Genomic DNA, 15,580 nt, shown 5'->3' with positions numbered 1-15,580 from the left:
ATTTTATTTATTTATTATTATTCTGCAATAAAATGTTCATCCGATGAGCTTGGGACTTGGGACTCTTCAAAGAAATTATTGGACCTTAAAATAGCACGCAGTAGATAAATCTTTGACATAAAATGAAATGCGTAAATATTACGACCTAATTTCAGTCAAGACGACATAAATATTTATACCGAATCAAAGGACATTCCAGTTCTCCGACTTACTCTGTATGATTTAGTGCTTCAATATTTGTACAATCCTCAACCCTATTCAATTGATATAAGACTATCAGTGGCACTGATAACGGGGTTCATATATTGGTAGCACTCAAAGGGACTCCATTTGGAAATTACGAGTGATGCTGAAAAAAAGGTACGGTTTCTTTTGCTGATAGGGAAGGTTGATCCAGTGCACATTTCCATATTGAACGAATAAAATAACCATGAAAATGTAAAAGGAGTCTTATTCTTCGACTTTTTAGTGCTATGCCTCTATGTATAGAAGAGTGCCAACATGACCTCAAAATTAGTACTAGTAGCAAAGGTATAAACGACGGAACATCAAGTAAAACACTGGAGTCTTCAGTAGTTTGTAATAGGCACTATTTTTTGCAATACAAATGTTGAGACTGCTTCGTGTTAGTTGCGAGTATTGTTCATAGTAATGTTTGTATGCGTTTTCGCTGTATTGTATTCTTCATGCATTTTTTTTCTTTTATTCTTTTAGAATACAATGTACAGTCGCGGAATGAAAAGGTTCGTCACCTTAGTGTCGGTTTTCGCTTGCACTAGTCTATCCAATATAGCTTGATTAGAATGACAGCTGCCATCAAAAGTAACGACATAACTTTGTAGTAGCGATCAATGAGAGCTAAATATTGGCGGACAAGAAATAATTCACGTCTGACCTACAAACAATATTTTCGACGACAGTGCTTCCAATAAAAATGTTAATTTCGTGTAAATGCAGCGTTAAATTACACCAATAAGTAGTAATTCGAAATTATAAAAATCAAGCTAGAGTATTAACGACTCTCTACAAGGTTATCTCGAGTTACAAAAATGTTAGTGTTGGGACATATCGACAAATGTCATATTAAATTAAAACTATTTTTTTTACATATTTAACAAAAAAATTTTCTAACTAATTTTTTAACATATTTAAGTCAAGTTATACGTTTTTCTAAATGTTCACTATTAAAAACCAAAAAACATTTCATTCTTAAATAATCAAACATCGGAAATCAATCACCGGTAATTTTTTGGGTATTCATAGCACCGTTGCTCTAGAAGAGATGCCCACCGCCCTCTAGCGAGAGAAAAAACCCACTGAAGAACACTGATGATAATGACTACGACTTAGGTTGTACAAACTTGACATGAATTTTAAATTTTACTGTCTGTAAATTTAAATCATAATTGTAATTTTTATGAATAAAGATATGAAGAAAAATTGGGTGCATTTTTTTATATCATTTTTTCGAAAACTTATCGATACATCTATGTGAACCGTACGAAACATACCCAGCACTAGTCACATTCGTTTGACAGCCGTCATTCTAATCAAGCTATATTGGATAGACTATAGGTACTGTAAGAGTCAAACCTGCCAACATAACAGTGCAAGAAACAGTGCTGCAAACATTTAAATAAATGTGACGTTTGCTAACAAAGAAGGTTTTGCTTATTTTTCTGTCCCATCAGTGCAATGTTACAAAATGTATTTTTTTTATTTAATAGAAATAATAATGGCATGTTGAACCAACCAGAAGGTTTTAGTTCAATCATAATAATGTTCTTGACAAGAAGATTATTATGATTGAACTAAAACTTCTGAATAATTTTGAACTTTACTGACTAACAGTTAAAGATTATTTTGTCTAACTCGAGATTATTCTGTAACATAGTTTCAAAAGGTAATATGTGCTCGCGATTCGTTGAAGGAATCAATTTGAAAACTGACGAACCTTTTCATTCCGCGACTGTACAATACAATCTAAATTTCCACTATATTTTGAACCATATTTCCATGTCTAACTCTAAAGTTTTCTTTCAACTTTCTGAACCCGTTAAAGAACTCAGAAAACAACATGGTCGATATTCTTTATGTTCGAAGTAAGATCCGAGTTGTAAGTACTTTGTGACCAATCTGAAATCCAATTACAATCAAAGACGTTTCATATTTTTAATCTCGCAGAACATTCTAGTATTTGCAATATGTTTCCACCATCCACCAATAAGAGGCAAACAGTGTTACGTAGTATTTGTATTGGCTTATTAACACGTGCGGAATGAAATGTAAGGTAGGTATAAGGATTTTGTTGTGTAAACATTTGTATGAAAGTATACAAAAATGATACAACATGACACAAAATTCTAGACGAGCAAAGTTTGTATGTCATAAAGGCAGTGAAGCGCTTGAGTAATATTTATGACAAAAGTTTTTTTGGCATTAGCGTATGGATATAAACTTTGCGCAAATGTATAAAAAAATCAGGCAGCATAGTTTTCGCCTTTGCTCATTGTTTTCGAAACATTTGAAAACGGCAGGCTGACTGAAATTAAATTTCCTTGCTCATTTGTTTCTAAATTTATTAAAAAGTAAAACGTCATATATTTAGCCGACTTTCGAAATCCAAAAACTAAAACACAAAATACCGCGTGGCCGAGCGTCGGGTCAGCATCTTTGTTCGAATTTCAAAAACCACAATAACGGCTCTCCCGCTCGCAATAAAGGCGGCTAATCCGGCGCGATATTAGCAGGCGTAGCCGGGATTAACGTTAGTGTTATTGTTTATTTATTGGCCCCTGGAAACTGGAGCTTTCGTTGTTATGCCATTGTTTTGGGTGATTGATGGTGCTTCTTAACTTAGTTCGACGTTTTATCCACCTATACACATAAAATATACTCGTACTTCACTCGTCGATTGCTGGCAAGTTATCAAATAAAGAAGTGTGCAGAGCAATTTTTGGGACCTTTACTTTTACAAAGTGAGATATTTTAAAAAGGTGTTTAAAGTACCTTTACCCTACACTTTTTAAAAATATCTCACTTTGTAAAATCGTTTGTTGGGTTGTGTAAAAATGAAGATGCTAATATTGCCTACGGTTATAAATCACCTAAATTGCTGCAATGTGTTTGTGCAATACAATTTTGGAGATTCAAACATAATTGCAACAACAGATGTGGATAAGATACATGTTGTTGATCACAATATTGTTACAGGCTGGTAAACCAGCATAGATTTTAGCTGGTGATAGTCAAATTCAATATGTAGAGGTACCTAGATCAATCATAGGATTTACGTCCGTTCAGATATAGAAATATACCAATCACTGAAGTTCAAAATGCCTGAGTTTAAATCGAGATTTGAGCGTCGTTTCAGAACACGCGTCTAAATCTATTCTTGAGTGGAGATTTATAGCTGAACGTCTTTTCAGGAGACTGCTCGTAGTCTGGCTGTGGAAATAAAATTATATTAAATTTGAATTGACTCAGATCCCTAGTTCGTTCGTTTCAACCAAATGCTGTCCATTTCTGTACAAAGCCCGCTCCCAAAGACTTTAAGAATAGAGTAAGAGCTAAAGCAAGAGCGTAAAAATCACATTTAATGGTATAACGTTAGTAGAATTACAGTCTATTGAATATACAGAAAAAGCCACCGTAAAAGTAGACTTACGTTATACCATGAAATCTGATTTTTATGTGTAATATTTGGGAAATAATTAGAAGTATTTTTCCCAACAGCCAGACAGTTTTGACAGTTCCAACTCCTTGCCAGACAGTTTTTTTAGGGTAGCTCCCAAAGCGACGATGACCCAAACTTCATAATTCACCATCATTATATCCTATATTAGGAGCATACGCTGACAAACTTTCAGCTTTTATAAAATGACGTAGGTCTGGCGTTCACTACGGTCCTGCGCTGCCCGCATCCCGGGGCTTCCCGCGACCTTCAATAGATAGGCGGTCCACTGAGCGGTATTACTAGATCATCCTCCAAATTTAGGTAGTATGAAATAAGACAAATTGAATATATACACACGATAGCGCATCAAGCAAGCTAAACACAGTGGTATTTTATGTACAGTCGCGGAATGAAAAGGTTCGTCACCTTAGTGTCGGTTTTCGCTTGCACTAGGTACTGTAAGAGTCAAACCTGCCAACATAACCGTGCAAGAAACAGTGCTGCTAACATTTAAATAAATATGACGTTTGCTAACGAATAAGGTTTTGCTTGTTTATTTTTCTATCCCATCAGTGCAATGTTACAAAATGTAGTTTTTTTTTATTTAATAGATAATGGCAGGTTGAACCAACAAGAAGGTTTTAGTTTATCAATCATAATAATCTTCTTGACAAGTTAAATCGTCAAGCAACTTTGATCTGAATAATTTTGAACTTTACTGACGAATAGTTAAAGATTATTTTCTCTAACTTGAGATGATTCTGTAACATAGTTTCAAAAGGTAATATGTGCTCGCGATTCGATTCGTTGAAGGAATCAATTTGAAAACTGACGAACCTTTTCATTCCGTGACTGTACTTAGTTGTAATAGGGTTACGTCACAACAAAAATGTGTAGATTGATGTGCTGTTGACTCATTGACTATACAAATAAATTAAAAATATTTGGGACCAGGTCCTTTCCTTCTCATTTAAGAAGTTTATCCGCAATAATAAACGTAAGATTAGTCTTGTAATGAAAAACAAAGCGAGTGCCGTAATTGGCACGCCGAACACGCGTTAATTAGAGCCATTCGCCTCATTATGTTTACTGTCCTGCCCTGATCAGCGAATAAAAGGGAATTAAATACACTACAAAAAGAAATAAATCTTTTACGGCGCTGGAAAATAAATAGAAGAAAAAATAAAGTACTTTTTCAACCGACTTCAAAAAAAGGAGGAGGTTCTCAATTCGACCCGTATGTTTTTTTTTTCTATGTTTGTTACGCGATAACTCCGCCAATTATGAACCGATTTGAACAAATCTTTTTTCGGCGTATAGGTAATACCTCAAGGGTGGTCCCATTTAAATTTAATAATAAAAAAAACAACCCCCAAGGGTGGAAAATTGGGGATGAACTTTTTTATACGTAATATCTCCGCCGATTATAAACCAATTTGAACGATTATTTTTTTGTTGAATAGGTATTATCAAAAGGGTGGTTTCATGCGAATTTGAAGAAAATATTTCACCCCCAAGGGTGGAAAATTGGGGATGAACTTTTTTATACGCAATATCTCCGCCGATTATGAACCAATTTGAACGATTATTTTTTTGTTGAATAGGTATTATTTGTGTTCACGCATTTGAAGTCGGTTTTATTTTTTTTTAAAGTTATATTATTCTCTATCATGTTATGGTCATGTAGAGGCCCTCCCCAAACTGTCTAGCCAGCGTGGGGAGTGTAGGCCAAATCCGCCATTTGCCTCTGGTAAATTAGAGAGAGTCGTGCTCCTGCAGTGGAGACTAAATGAACTGATGATGTTCGTTCGTTTCAGCCAAATGACGTCCACTGCTGGACAAAGGCCTCCTCCAAGGTTTTCCACAATGCAGGGTCCTGCGCTGCCCGCATCCAGGCTCTTCCCGCGACCTTTACCAGATCGTCGGTCCACCTAGTAGGAGGCTTGCCCACGCTACGTCTTCCAGCCCGTGGTCGCCACTCGAGAACTTTTCTGCCCCAACGGCCATCGTCTCTACGAGCTATGTGCCCCGCCCACTGCCACTTGATTTTAGCAATTCTGCGAGCTATGTCGGTCACTTTGGTTCTCCTGCGGATCTCCCAATTCCTGATTCGATCACGCAGGGAAACTCCAAGCATGGCCCGCTCCATCGCCCTTTGGGTGACCTTGAGCCTTCTTATGAGGCCCATAGTAAGTAGTAGTAGAACTGATGATGATGATGATCATATGTAGAGATTCATAGGTTCTACTCGGATCACACTTAACTGAAAATTTTCAGTACTACTGTAGCAATAGTATTTACATGAAAGAGTCTTTATTTATTTGTTCATTCTCACCTTTGCGTTTATAAATAGGATACAAAAATCTTTCTAACACACTTTCTACTACTTTCTGCATAAAAAAGGCCCTTTCAGAACACTTATACTTATTATATTATTATATGTATAAGCACAGTATAAGTACTACCTACATATGAATAACATGAAATAGTTATGTATTACTGTAGGTACAGGTAATACAATTAAACCCAAACTCTAATTGATGAAGTTTTAATACCATTGCTATCATTATAAAACAAATTTTAATTAAATTATACAGCTTTCAAGCACTGCAATTTACAATTCGTATTCCAGCAATCGTCGGTTTATTTCAATTTGATTTTAAACTAATTAATGAAGCCATGTCGTTATTTGTTGCACACTAGTTCTCGTACAACGTTAACACGTTAAATGCTGCTGTAGAGTTTCAGCCATTAACCGCAAAGCAAACGTGAACGTACCCATTCACACACTATAATTACAAGTTGCTTGGTCATTTATTCACTACTTCTAAGTACCTCTTATTACAAACGAGATGTGTTCTAGCAGGAAAATAATTAGTTGTAAGCAAAATCTTTTCAATTTGAAAAGTATTGCGATGTTTAAATGCTCATAGAAAAGTCCGGTGTTTTTTAAAGTTTCATAATTGCAGGTTAGTCGTAAACTATACTTTGCATTTTAATCATAATGATTTCTGCCAATTAAATAGTCAAATTTTCCCCCACTGAAAGTTACCAAGTTGGAAATAGTTTATTTCAAAATCTTATTGTTTTTGATTCATACTTGCATGATTTGACTTACTTGACTTTGACTTTACTTGCATGTTTTAAATTCATGAAATTTGTAGCAAGTATGTTCATTGATCAAAGATGAAACAATCTTGTTTTGTTTTTAATATATGGTCAAGGAAAGATATACATGACATAAAATATATATGTATCAAAACGCAACTATTAACCTAGAAATTAGCACGGCACTAAAGAAATATATTCAAAACTGCCACGCGGTCTCGTGCTAGATTCCCGTCTTCTAATAACTAGATCATTATCTTAAAGGCCACCTTCTATAAACGGGAACGCGTGGTAAGTAAATACTTCTGAATGTACTGTAACTTCCTACTTTTTTATATTTTTAAACCGGCAGACAGTGGTGACTGAGTTTGTTGCGGCGCTTCTTCTCAGCACTTGCCAAATATTTGTCTCGAAGCGCTGGTAGGGCAAAAAAGAATGAGACTGGTATAGGCTCCTTAAGAGCATTTGACGATTTGTAAGTACTAATTTAATTAGTCTAAACAAATAAAGATAATTTTGATTTTGATAATAGTTGAGAATTAAATAAACATAATTAGATACGTGATATGATATCACAGCCTACACGAGTAGTAGCCGCAAGTTAAACTCACCGCAAATCAGTATTCAGCCCGTACGTTTCGTCCCATTTTAATAAACGCACAATGTGAGTGATGAATATTTATAATGAAAACATTTCACATTATTTCCTCCACGTTGCTGGGAAACAACACGTAATTTGGTTGTTCCATTAAACAGCTCTTGTGCTTTATTTCATAATTATGCCATCATTTCTGCGAACCAGTGCCAAAGGATTAATTTCACACTTGAATTTCTTTAGCTCTACAATTCGATGTGCTTTTTAACTTGTTGTTATTATAAATATGGACTTTTGAGCGGATTTATTTAATTCACGTTGTACATGATAGCGTAACTCAACTCATAACGTAACTCAAAATTCGAACCTAAAATATAGTATCCTGGTTTCCTGGTATGTGGCTTCACCTCTATTATTTATAGACTTCTATACATATGATATGAGTATATATAGTTCGTGGTTGACTGGATGATCGATTAGAAACGGATTTTGACGATTAGATGTTGCATGTGTAGTTACTGTGGAATAAACTGCATTATTATGTCTTCATGCTGATACAAAAGTTAAGATTATCAAGTTTTTTAATAGGGAATAGGGCTATATAATCCTTGAAATATTCCCCGAAGAGTAGCCTATAGAACACCCTCAAGGAAGCCACATTACGGCGTTGTTCTACTGCCATAAGCACAACATCAACATGCGTAAAATCATCGACGAGTCACGTAAACAAATAAAAACTATAATGTCATTTAAAGGTACAAACTAAACTCACGACTGTCCACGTGAAATTCAACGCCAAACGAAGACTTTATCACGTTTCCGCAGTGAACAGTATTTTTGGGAGCACAAAGGCACCCGTCACTCCGCGGCTTTGCAAAAAACCGATCCGTTCCGTTGCAGCCGGCCTGAGACAGGAGGATGAACAAACACACAAATACACTCCGAAATATAGCTTTTAAAGACTTTTCATTCGATCACGTGCAATCATACAATGGAGATAATGTATCGGGTTTCGAATGCGCAACAAAATTTATCCATTACTATTTATTTATTCTAATAAAGAAAAAAAAAAGATTTCATCGAATCAAGTAGATTTTTTTAATAAGGTACCTATCTACACTACCTAAGTACCTAGTTAGGTAATTGTAAGAAGATTGTAAATAGAAGCAAATCTTTGTAATCTGGGGGCACGGCAGTGCCCGCTCCAAGTCGAGCAAAATTATTACTTCCGTTATAGGAATGGGACTATTAACACCTCTCGTTTCCACTTTTGAAACACCTGTACAACCATCTTAACCAACCACTTACCATAAGGTGATCCGTCCGCTCGTTTGCCTCCTGTCACATAAAAAATACAGGATCTACAACTTATCCCGGAGATAGGTAGATGTGACTTGGAACTCGCGACTTTATACAACTCACACAGAATACCTACTAAATACTCGTATGTACATTGTATTGGGTACATATCTATTACCAGTGTTTCGTACTTGATATTAGCGTTAGAGCCAGGCCAATTGACCACAGAATACATAGCAGATATTGTGGTCAAATCGGTATGAAATAATCTAAACTCAAACTGGGAAATATGAGTTAGAAATATTTGCTGTTCATGTAGTAATTTACGCACATTACTAATTCCAATTAAAAGGTAATTTTATGTATATTTTCATTTCTTTGAAACCCATATTTGTCCTGTGGACGTGGATTTAATTTCAAAGATTTGTATGTCTGTACAAAATCTTACTCAACTTCGACCATTTTGACAGCATAAAGGACCTCAATCAGCGCCATCTTTTAAGCTTTTATGTCCTCCTAATTACTTGCCCTCCAGTTTCCATTTATCAAGTTAAGAAAACACTAGGACGTAGGTTACCCTGCTGATGTGATTACGAGGGCGGATCAAAGGGCCACACGGCTGGCCGACAGTTGGCGGGTTAAATGAATTACGGACCTAATTAACCCTTCAGGTTTCGTTTTATTCACTTGACGTAAAAACCGGAGAGTCAAACATCATTGTGTGTTTTGGTCTGACTGATCTTGTACGAGATAAAGTTAGGAACTTTATTATTATACCATCGCATATATTTTGACTGTCAGACTGAGTTAAACGCTAGATCTACAGACTAAGGCCCAAAACAGACGGTGAAACGCAACTGCAACGAAAGTGCAACTTCTTGTTACTTTTGAGTTGCATTTAAGTTTCTGCCATAGCGTCCGTTGAGAGACCACACATGACGCGACTAGTTTGAAACTTTCAGTTTCAGTTTCATTCATCAGAATCATCAGAAAGTTGCAGTTCGTTTCAGTTGCGTTTCACCGTCTGTTCTGGGCCTAAGAATTTGCCAGGGTTCAATTTTTGTAATAACTATTTGAACAATGTGTTCTCTATCGAATAATTATTTAATTATAAGTTCTAATATGGTTCAAGAGCTTCAAGGAATTGCAATTCTCTCAGCTCACATAAGTAGTTCCAGTCTGAAACTAAGTTAGCCGGCTTGAGCGACCGTAACTGCGTTAGTTACTGACCTCTTTATCGGCTTTTGATCTCGTATCCTTAATCATTTTAACTTGGGTGGCTTATAATCTAATCCAGCTGCCATATCCCACTGTTGGGAAAAGTTTCTTACGTATAGCTATGAAGATAAATATATCTAAAAGGACAAAAATAATTTAAAAAAAAGTTGGATTTGCACAATTGGATTGGAAGCAAAGAAGCGGGCTCTACCAAAGAAACCGATGTGAAGACCTTAATTGAAATGAAGTAAAATTTGTTAACTAGTTACCCTTAAAGTAGCTCTAACAATCTTTATTTTTTGTAATACAAGGCAGGTATTTGACCGGTGCGGTGTTAAGTGTGATGTACCTAGTCTAGGATGATTACATTAGGCATATTTTATACAATTCTCATGAAAGTTACGGACCTATGGTTATGATGGTAATGAGTTATTAAGCGTTATTTAAACCCAAGATTTCTAAACATTTAACGTGGCAGATAGTTAAATGCTACCTAAAGTGAAACTAGCAGGATCAGCATAATCACAATCCAAATATCTCAACTGAAATTACGTAGCATAGGGGCCGTCCATAAATTACGTCATCGATTTTTTCCGATTTTAGACCCCCCCCCCCTACAATCATCCTAGCGTCATTTCTTAATGACCCCCCCCCCCCCTTCTCCCAAAATTGACGTCATTACCAGTTTGACAAAATTAAAACACTTGTAGAATCACCTTTTTTTTTTTTTTTAATAGATAGAGTGATTCTTAAAGAAGGTTTATATGTATAATACACGTAAGTACCACGGGCGAAGCCGGGGCGGGCAGCTAGTATTATATGTAATCAGTAGCGGCGGAAGGGGGGGGGGGGGGGCGGTGGGGGCGGTCCGCCCCGGGTGCCAAGCATCAGGAGGTGACACAAGTCGCGCAGATTAGTACTCCCTGGCACATCTGCATGGCAAATCTGCGGTCTATGTCATGATACGGGGGGGTGGGGGGTGCGATTGTCTTTCAATCGGTAGGAAACCCCAAAAATCCTGGGGGGTACCAGGGGGTGCCATATGTAATATTATTGTTAGAGTATTTTATCTGTAGTTATTATTTGTGTACATCTATGTTGCATTAGGTATGTATGTTTATTATGAGTTTTTTTTAGTATTGTACGCGCCTCAGCCGCCTCTCACATTTGCAGTCTCACTTACTAGGTGTGCTGGAAGAAATTTCTTTTTAGAAATAATCTTTTTGTAGGTGAACAATAAACTATAAATAAATAAGAATGACGTCAATTTCGAAACACCCCCCCCCCCTATCTATCATTTACCGTCATCCGCAGACCAACCCCCCCCCCCCCCCCCCCCCCCTAATTTAGAATGACGTAATATATGGACGGCCCCATATTGCACCTCTTTCTAATAGGTGCTTTGGCGTAACGACTTTTTTGTGGCACATAAACGTGCAACAGGTGAACTTCATAAATCTTTATTTGCAAACACTCCCTTGCCTTGAAACGGAAATCTCGAAGGTGCTTGCTCATTATTTATGAATTAAGAAACCCAGGATCTACAGATTTAAGCAGTTGGTATAGAGAAATTTCTAACATGCGGTGAATAGAGGCAAATTATGTATGTGTAGGCAAAAAAAGTGCTGAAGTGAACCACTTGGGAAATTCTTCTTGATATATTATTGTGAAAATAGAACCTCTGTATTTGTATATGCTGATTATTTTTAGCTTCGCTAAATAATAGTAAATACAGCAGTATTGCATCAGTTTCATTCTGGTTGGATGCATGTTTTTAAGGCATGGTGTGGCGTGCCATAGTAATACATAGAGTGTTCTTTGCGTGAGAATTACTACAACATTGCATGTAAAATGACATTCAAACGTTTAAGATTTGTATGCGCTTTCTGTCTGCTGAGGCCTTTGGTACTACGAGTATACTAAAGGACGCTCTACTTAAGACATTATCATCAACTATGCAATCAATTTAATCCGCTATGACTATACTAATGATCTTAGTAATATTGTTAAGTAGTCACGTAATAATTAGCAAATCCCTTTGATGTGCGGAACAACCGCCACCTGAGTAACGTAACGTCGTTAACAATGCCAACATTAATATTAATGCTTCTTGTACAAATTAGGGTTTGTTCTCACGGCAATCCAGTTGCGGGATCCAGTGATGCAGTATCCCGCAAAACTGTCTAGTTTGCACATAGGCTGGGTCACACCATCTTACTTTAACTTCAACAAACGTCAAAAATCTGTCAAACTTCGTACTAAAAGCACCGGTTATCGTCATAGTTACCGTTAAAGTTACGTGGTGGAACTCAGCCTTATGTGTGTTTGACATTTGAAGTACAAATTCGAGTGGATCGGTTTTTTGCAGGACGCTTCTAACGGGATGTTCGTGTAAACGTTACTATTAAAATAGTATACTACTAAACGGGATCCTGCAAAAACAGTCCTGCAAAAAACGAGATGTTTCAGAAGAAACACGCCCTTACCTTAAAGTAATTAAGGTTATTAAGAACTGCAAAGGAATTCAATCTTTTGATATGCCTTACCTAAATATAATTAAGATTATTAAGCTAAAACTGCAAAAAAAGTAATTTTTTTGATATATTTCTTATTTACAGACAGTTGTTTAACTGTTGAATCTTAGGCAATGGTAATAGGGTCCATTTTGCAACAAAATTTCTATACTCTGATGTGCGGGCAACTGTAAATTATATCCGTCACCGAAATCCACTATATCACATTCGCGAGAGCTGAATAAGCTCCCGAAATGAGTGTTTATTGCTGGTCCTTCGAGCCGGATCCGATAATGTACCGCAAATACGGACTTTACTACTTCAGTTTAAGAACTATAACGTGAGTAAGGGTCCCAGGTGTGGGATGGAGGTGTTATAGTGTTATCCAGTGCTAACTCCAGGTGTGCTTAGAGGTAGTGAACTATGGGTAATCCGAACTGAACTTGGGAAATTAATATATTTCCGAATTCCGATTGAAATGTATGACTGTTGGGTATTTGAGAGATTTGTATGCTTGTGGAATATGTGTGTTATAACTGAAGAAACTGGAATAATTCTATAAGAATGTTAGAAGTAGAAATTGTTGGCGACAATACAAATAAATCGTGGATTGTTTGCTATGATGAATGGAATGGAACACCTCAGCTCTTACGTCTAAGAAATAAAATATTGTATTCGAACAATTTATTCTCTAGTGCTGGTATTGTTATAAGACTTTGATTTATTAGTATTTACCCCCCATTACTTACCAGTAAGGCTATTCTATTTTATTTTTATTATTATTCTCAGAGCAGATAAACTTATTTACTAAACTAGCAATGATCAGTGATTTACAATAATGTCATGATAAAGTAAAACTATCCAATTGTATTTAAACTTCTGATGCATTGTTTGTTATTTTAACGAATTTAACTGTTCACGTCGAGAGATCCCTTCTTATTTGTTTTTCTCTTTATAACTAAGGCCCAATTCTATCAAACTTTTATCCGAGAATAACTCCTGGTATAACTGGCACATTGACAGTTTCAGTATAGGAAATATGTTAAAGTGTCGAATTACTGACCAAAATATTCTTAGATTAATATTTACTCTTGTTTGGTCGAATCCATCCTTAATCAGTAACTTGATGACTGACTTTTAACGATACCAGCAAAGTAGGCAAATATCGACCTTCTGTGCCCTATCTAACGTATCTTTTTCTGTCACAGTATCGGAGCAAGGTCCTCACGAGAAGCGGCTACTGAACGCGCTGCTCGCGTCGTACAACACGCTTGAGCGGCCTGTGGCCAACGAGAGCGAGCCCTTGGAGGTCAAGTTCGGCTTGACGCTGCAGCAAATCATCGACGTGGTGAGTTCATTGACCTTTAGATGAGGGTAGGATGGATATGTCAGGTGGTTTGTGCGCTGACTGGGAATTGATTTTGTTTCACCCATTTGATTAGTGTCTACTTGGCCCCACAGTGGCGAAAACGCAAGTTACCATTAGGAAGAAGTGCGGTACTGTCACTACTACAAAAGGGAAATGAAATGTTTGATAACGTTAGTTTAATTCTCGCACAAGTGAGCGCTTGATTAGTCGCATCTAAACCATAAAAATGTCTGTATTTGGGACTGAGAAAGGGACAAAGTTTTCCAGTGAAAAAGGTTTATTTTCTTCAGTAATCTTTGAAATTACACCGTGTAACCGTTTTTTGTCGTCCTCTCTCAGCAACTTCCTAACAATCCTTATGTCACACATTTGACATCTGACATCATCATCATGTACTCGTATGAAACGTTTCATATAGCTATTTTTAGAATTTACTAAAACCCTGTTTTGCGATAAGACAAGTTTCTCGCGTGGTTTTCATACATTTATTTTACATAATGTTACTTTAATAATTTCATAATCAATTAAGGTCAGCGTACAGATTCCATCTGATATGTCTGCTCTAGTAATAATATCTCCTTGTGAGTTGTTCCGAGAATTGAACTGAGAAGATAGCGATGTCTGTCAGTGTTTTGTTGTAGATTACGCGTTAAAATAATTATTTAAGCAATATGTAAGACAGTTTTGGTGCTTTGTAATTTTTCAATCAGTGATACAAAACTCTGACAGAAAATCGTTAAGCTGGGTCCACAGCGCCTATTGATTTATGGGAAATATTTTTTTGACATGTATTTTAGCCGTGGAAATGTAGACCTACATGTCAAAAGATGATTTCTAATAATAGAGGAGCTTTAGACCTGGCTTCGGACTACGAAATTATGAAAATTAAATTCCGAGCATAATAATAACTTTTACAATGTGAACGTTTTGCCGGATACCGAAAAACAAAGTAATAAAGTGTTATCTGAAATGAAGTTATTACTGGTTTTAATATTAAAATGATATTCCAACCATTAGTAACAAAGTTGTATTGAAATGTGTTCTAAATTGTCGAGTGAAGTACACTTATAAGTTTCAAAAAATACAATGTGTAGTCATGGAAATTGCACTTTTAGTTGTTGTAATTCCTTTCTCTTTAATAAAGAGCAACTTGGCTTGGCGCTCTGCCAGCTGGAGCTAATGTAAGTAAATCTGCTTAGTTTTTGGACGCACTCGGCAGTTTAGACGCCAGTTGTTGTGTCTAATTGTTGTTTTACTCCAGGGTTGTATTTCTTGAGGTTCTGTGTATCTGTGATCGTCGTTGAGGGGACTTTATTTTTATTGTATCGTATTTTCTTCACAAATTAATTATAATTGGCCCTATTAAAATATTTATAGGCGAATAACAGAGCTATTTACTTAAAGACTTCAAACGATGACTAATGTAGTACAAGTAAATAAACGTTCATCAATTTCTGTGTTGTTCAATGCGTCTTAATCTTTCGTAGATGTTATCACAGTTTGTTTATTAATTAAAAATTTGATAGGTATTTTTGAAAAATAAAAGTTCTTTGCATAAAGAATTTATTTTAAACATTGCTGCGAGAGTTACTTGAGTAGTAAGTGTGTGTTAATAAATGTGAATTTATTATTCCAGCTTTTGTAAACATCAAAAGTTTTGCATAAACAAATAAAGTCAGAGAGAATAATTGTTTTGTTTTAACAATTTGTCCAATTAATTGGCATGTGGAAAATGGAATTCACCAGTGATTTAACATAATAGGCAGCTAAATGATAAACCAAAGCATCGAATTTGAGTGGAC

At 36.1% G+C, this 15,580-nt stretch overlaps 1 protein-coding gene across 1 annotated transcript in view; it reads left to right on the top strand.

Annotated features, from left to right (window-relative positions):
• The window catches only part of LOC135074342 (neuronal acetylcholine receptor subunit alpha-7-like), a 142,777-nt gene that overhangs the window by 80,783 nt on the left and 46,414 nt on the right, over positions 1-15,580 (top strand). The window contains exon 2 of the mRNA XM_063968602.1: positions 13,618-13,757. Coding sequence (XP_063824672.1) covers positions 13,618-13,757 — 140 coding nt within the window. The remainder of the gene's footprint in view (positions 1-13,617; positions 13,758-15,580) is intronic.

This window comes from Ostrinia nubilalis, chromosome 1 (genome assembly GCF_963855985.1).
Source record: "Ostrinia nubilalis chromosome 1, ilOstNubi1.1, whole genome shotgun sequence".
In the NCBI taxonomy this organism is placed as follows: domain Eukaryota; kingdom Metazoa; phylum Arthropoda; class Insecta; order Lepidoptera; family Crambidae; genus Ostrinia; species Ostrinia nubilalis.
Note: the sequence above shows the minus strand (reverse complement) of the source record. Positions and strands in the feature narration are given on the sequence as shown.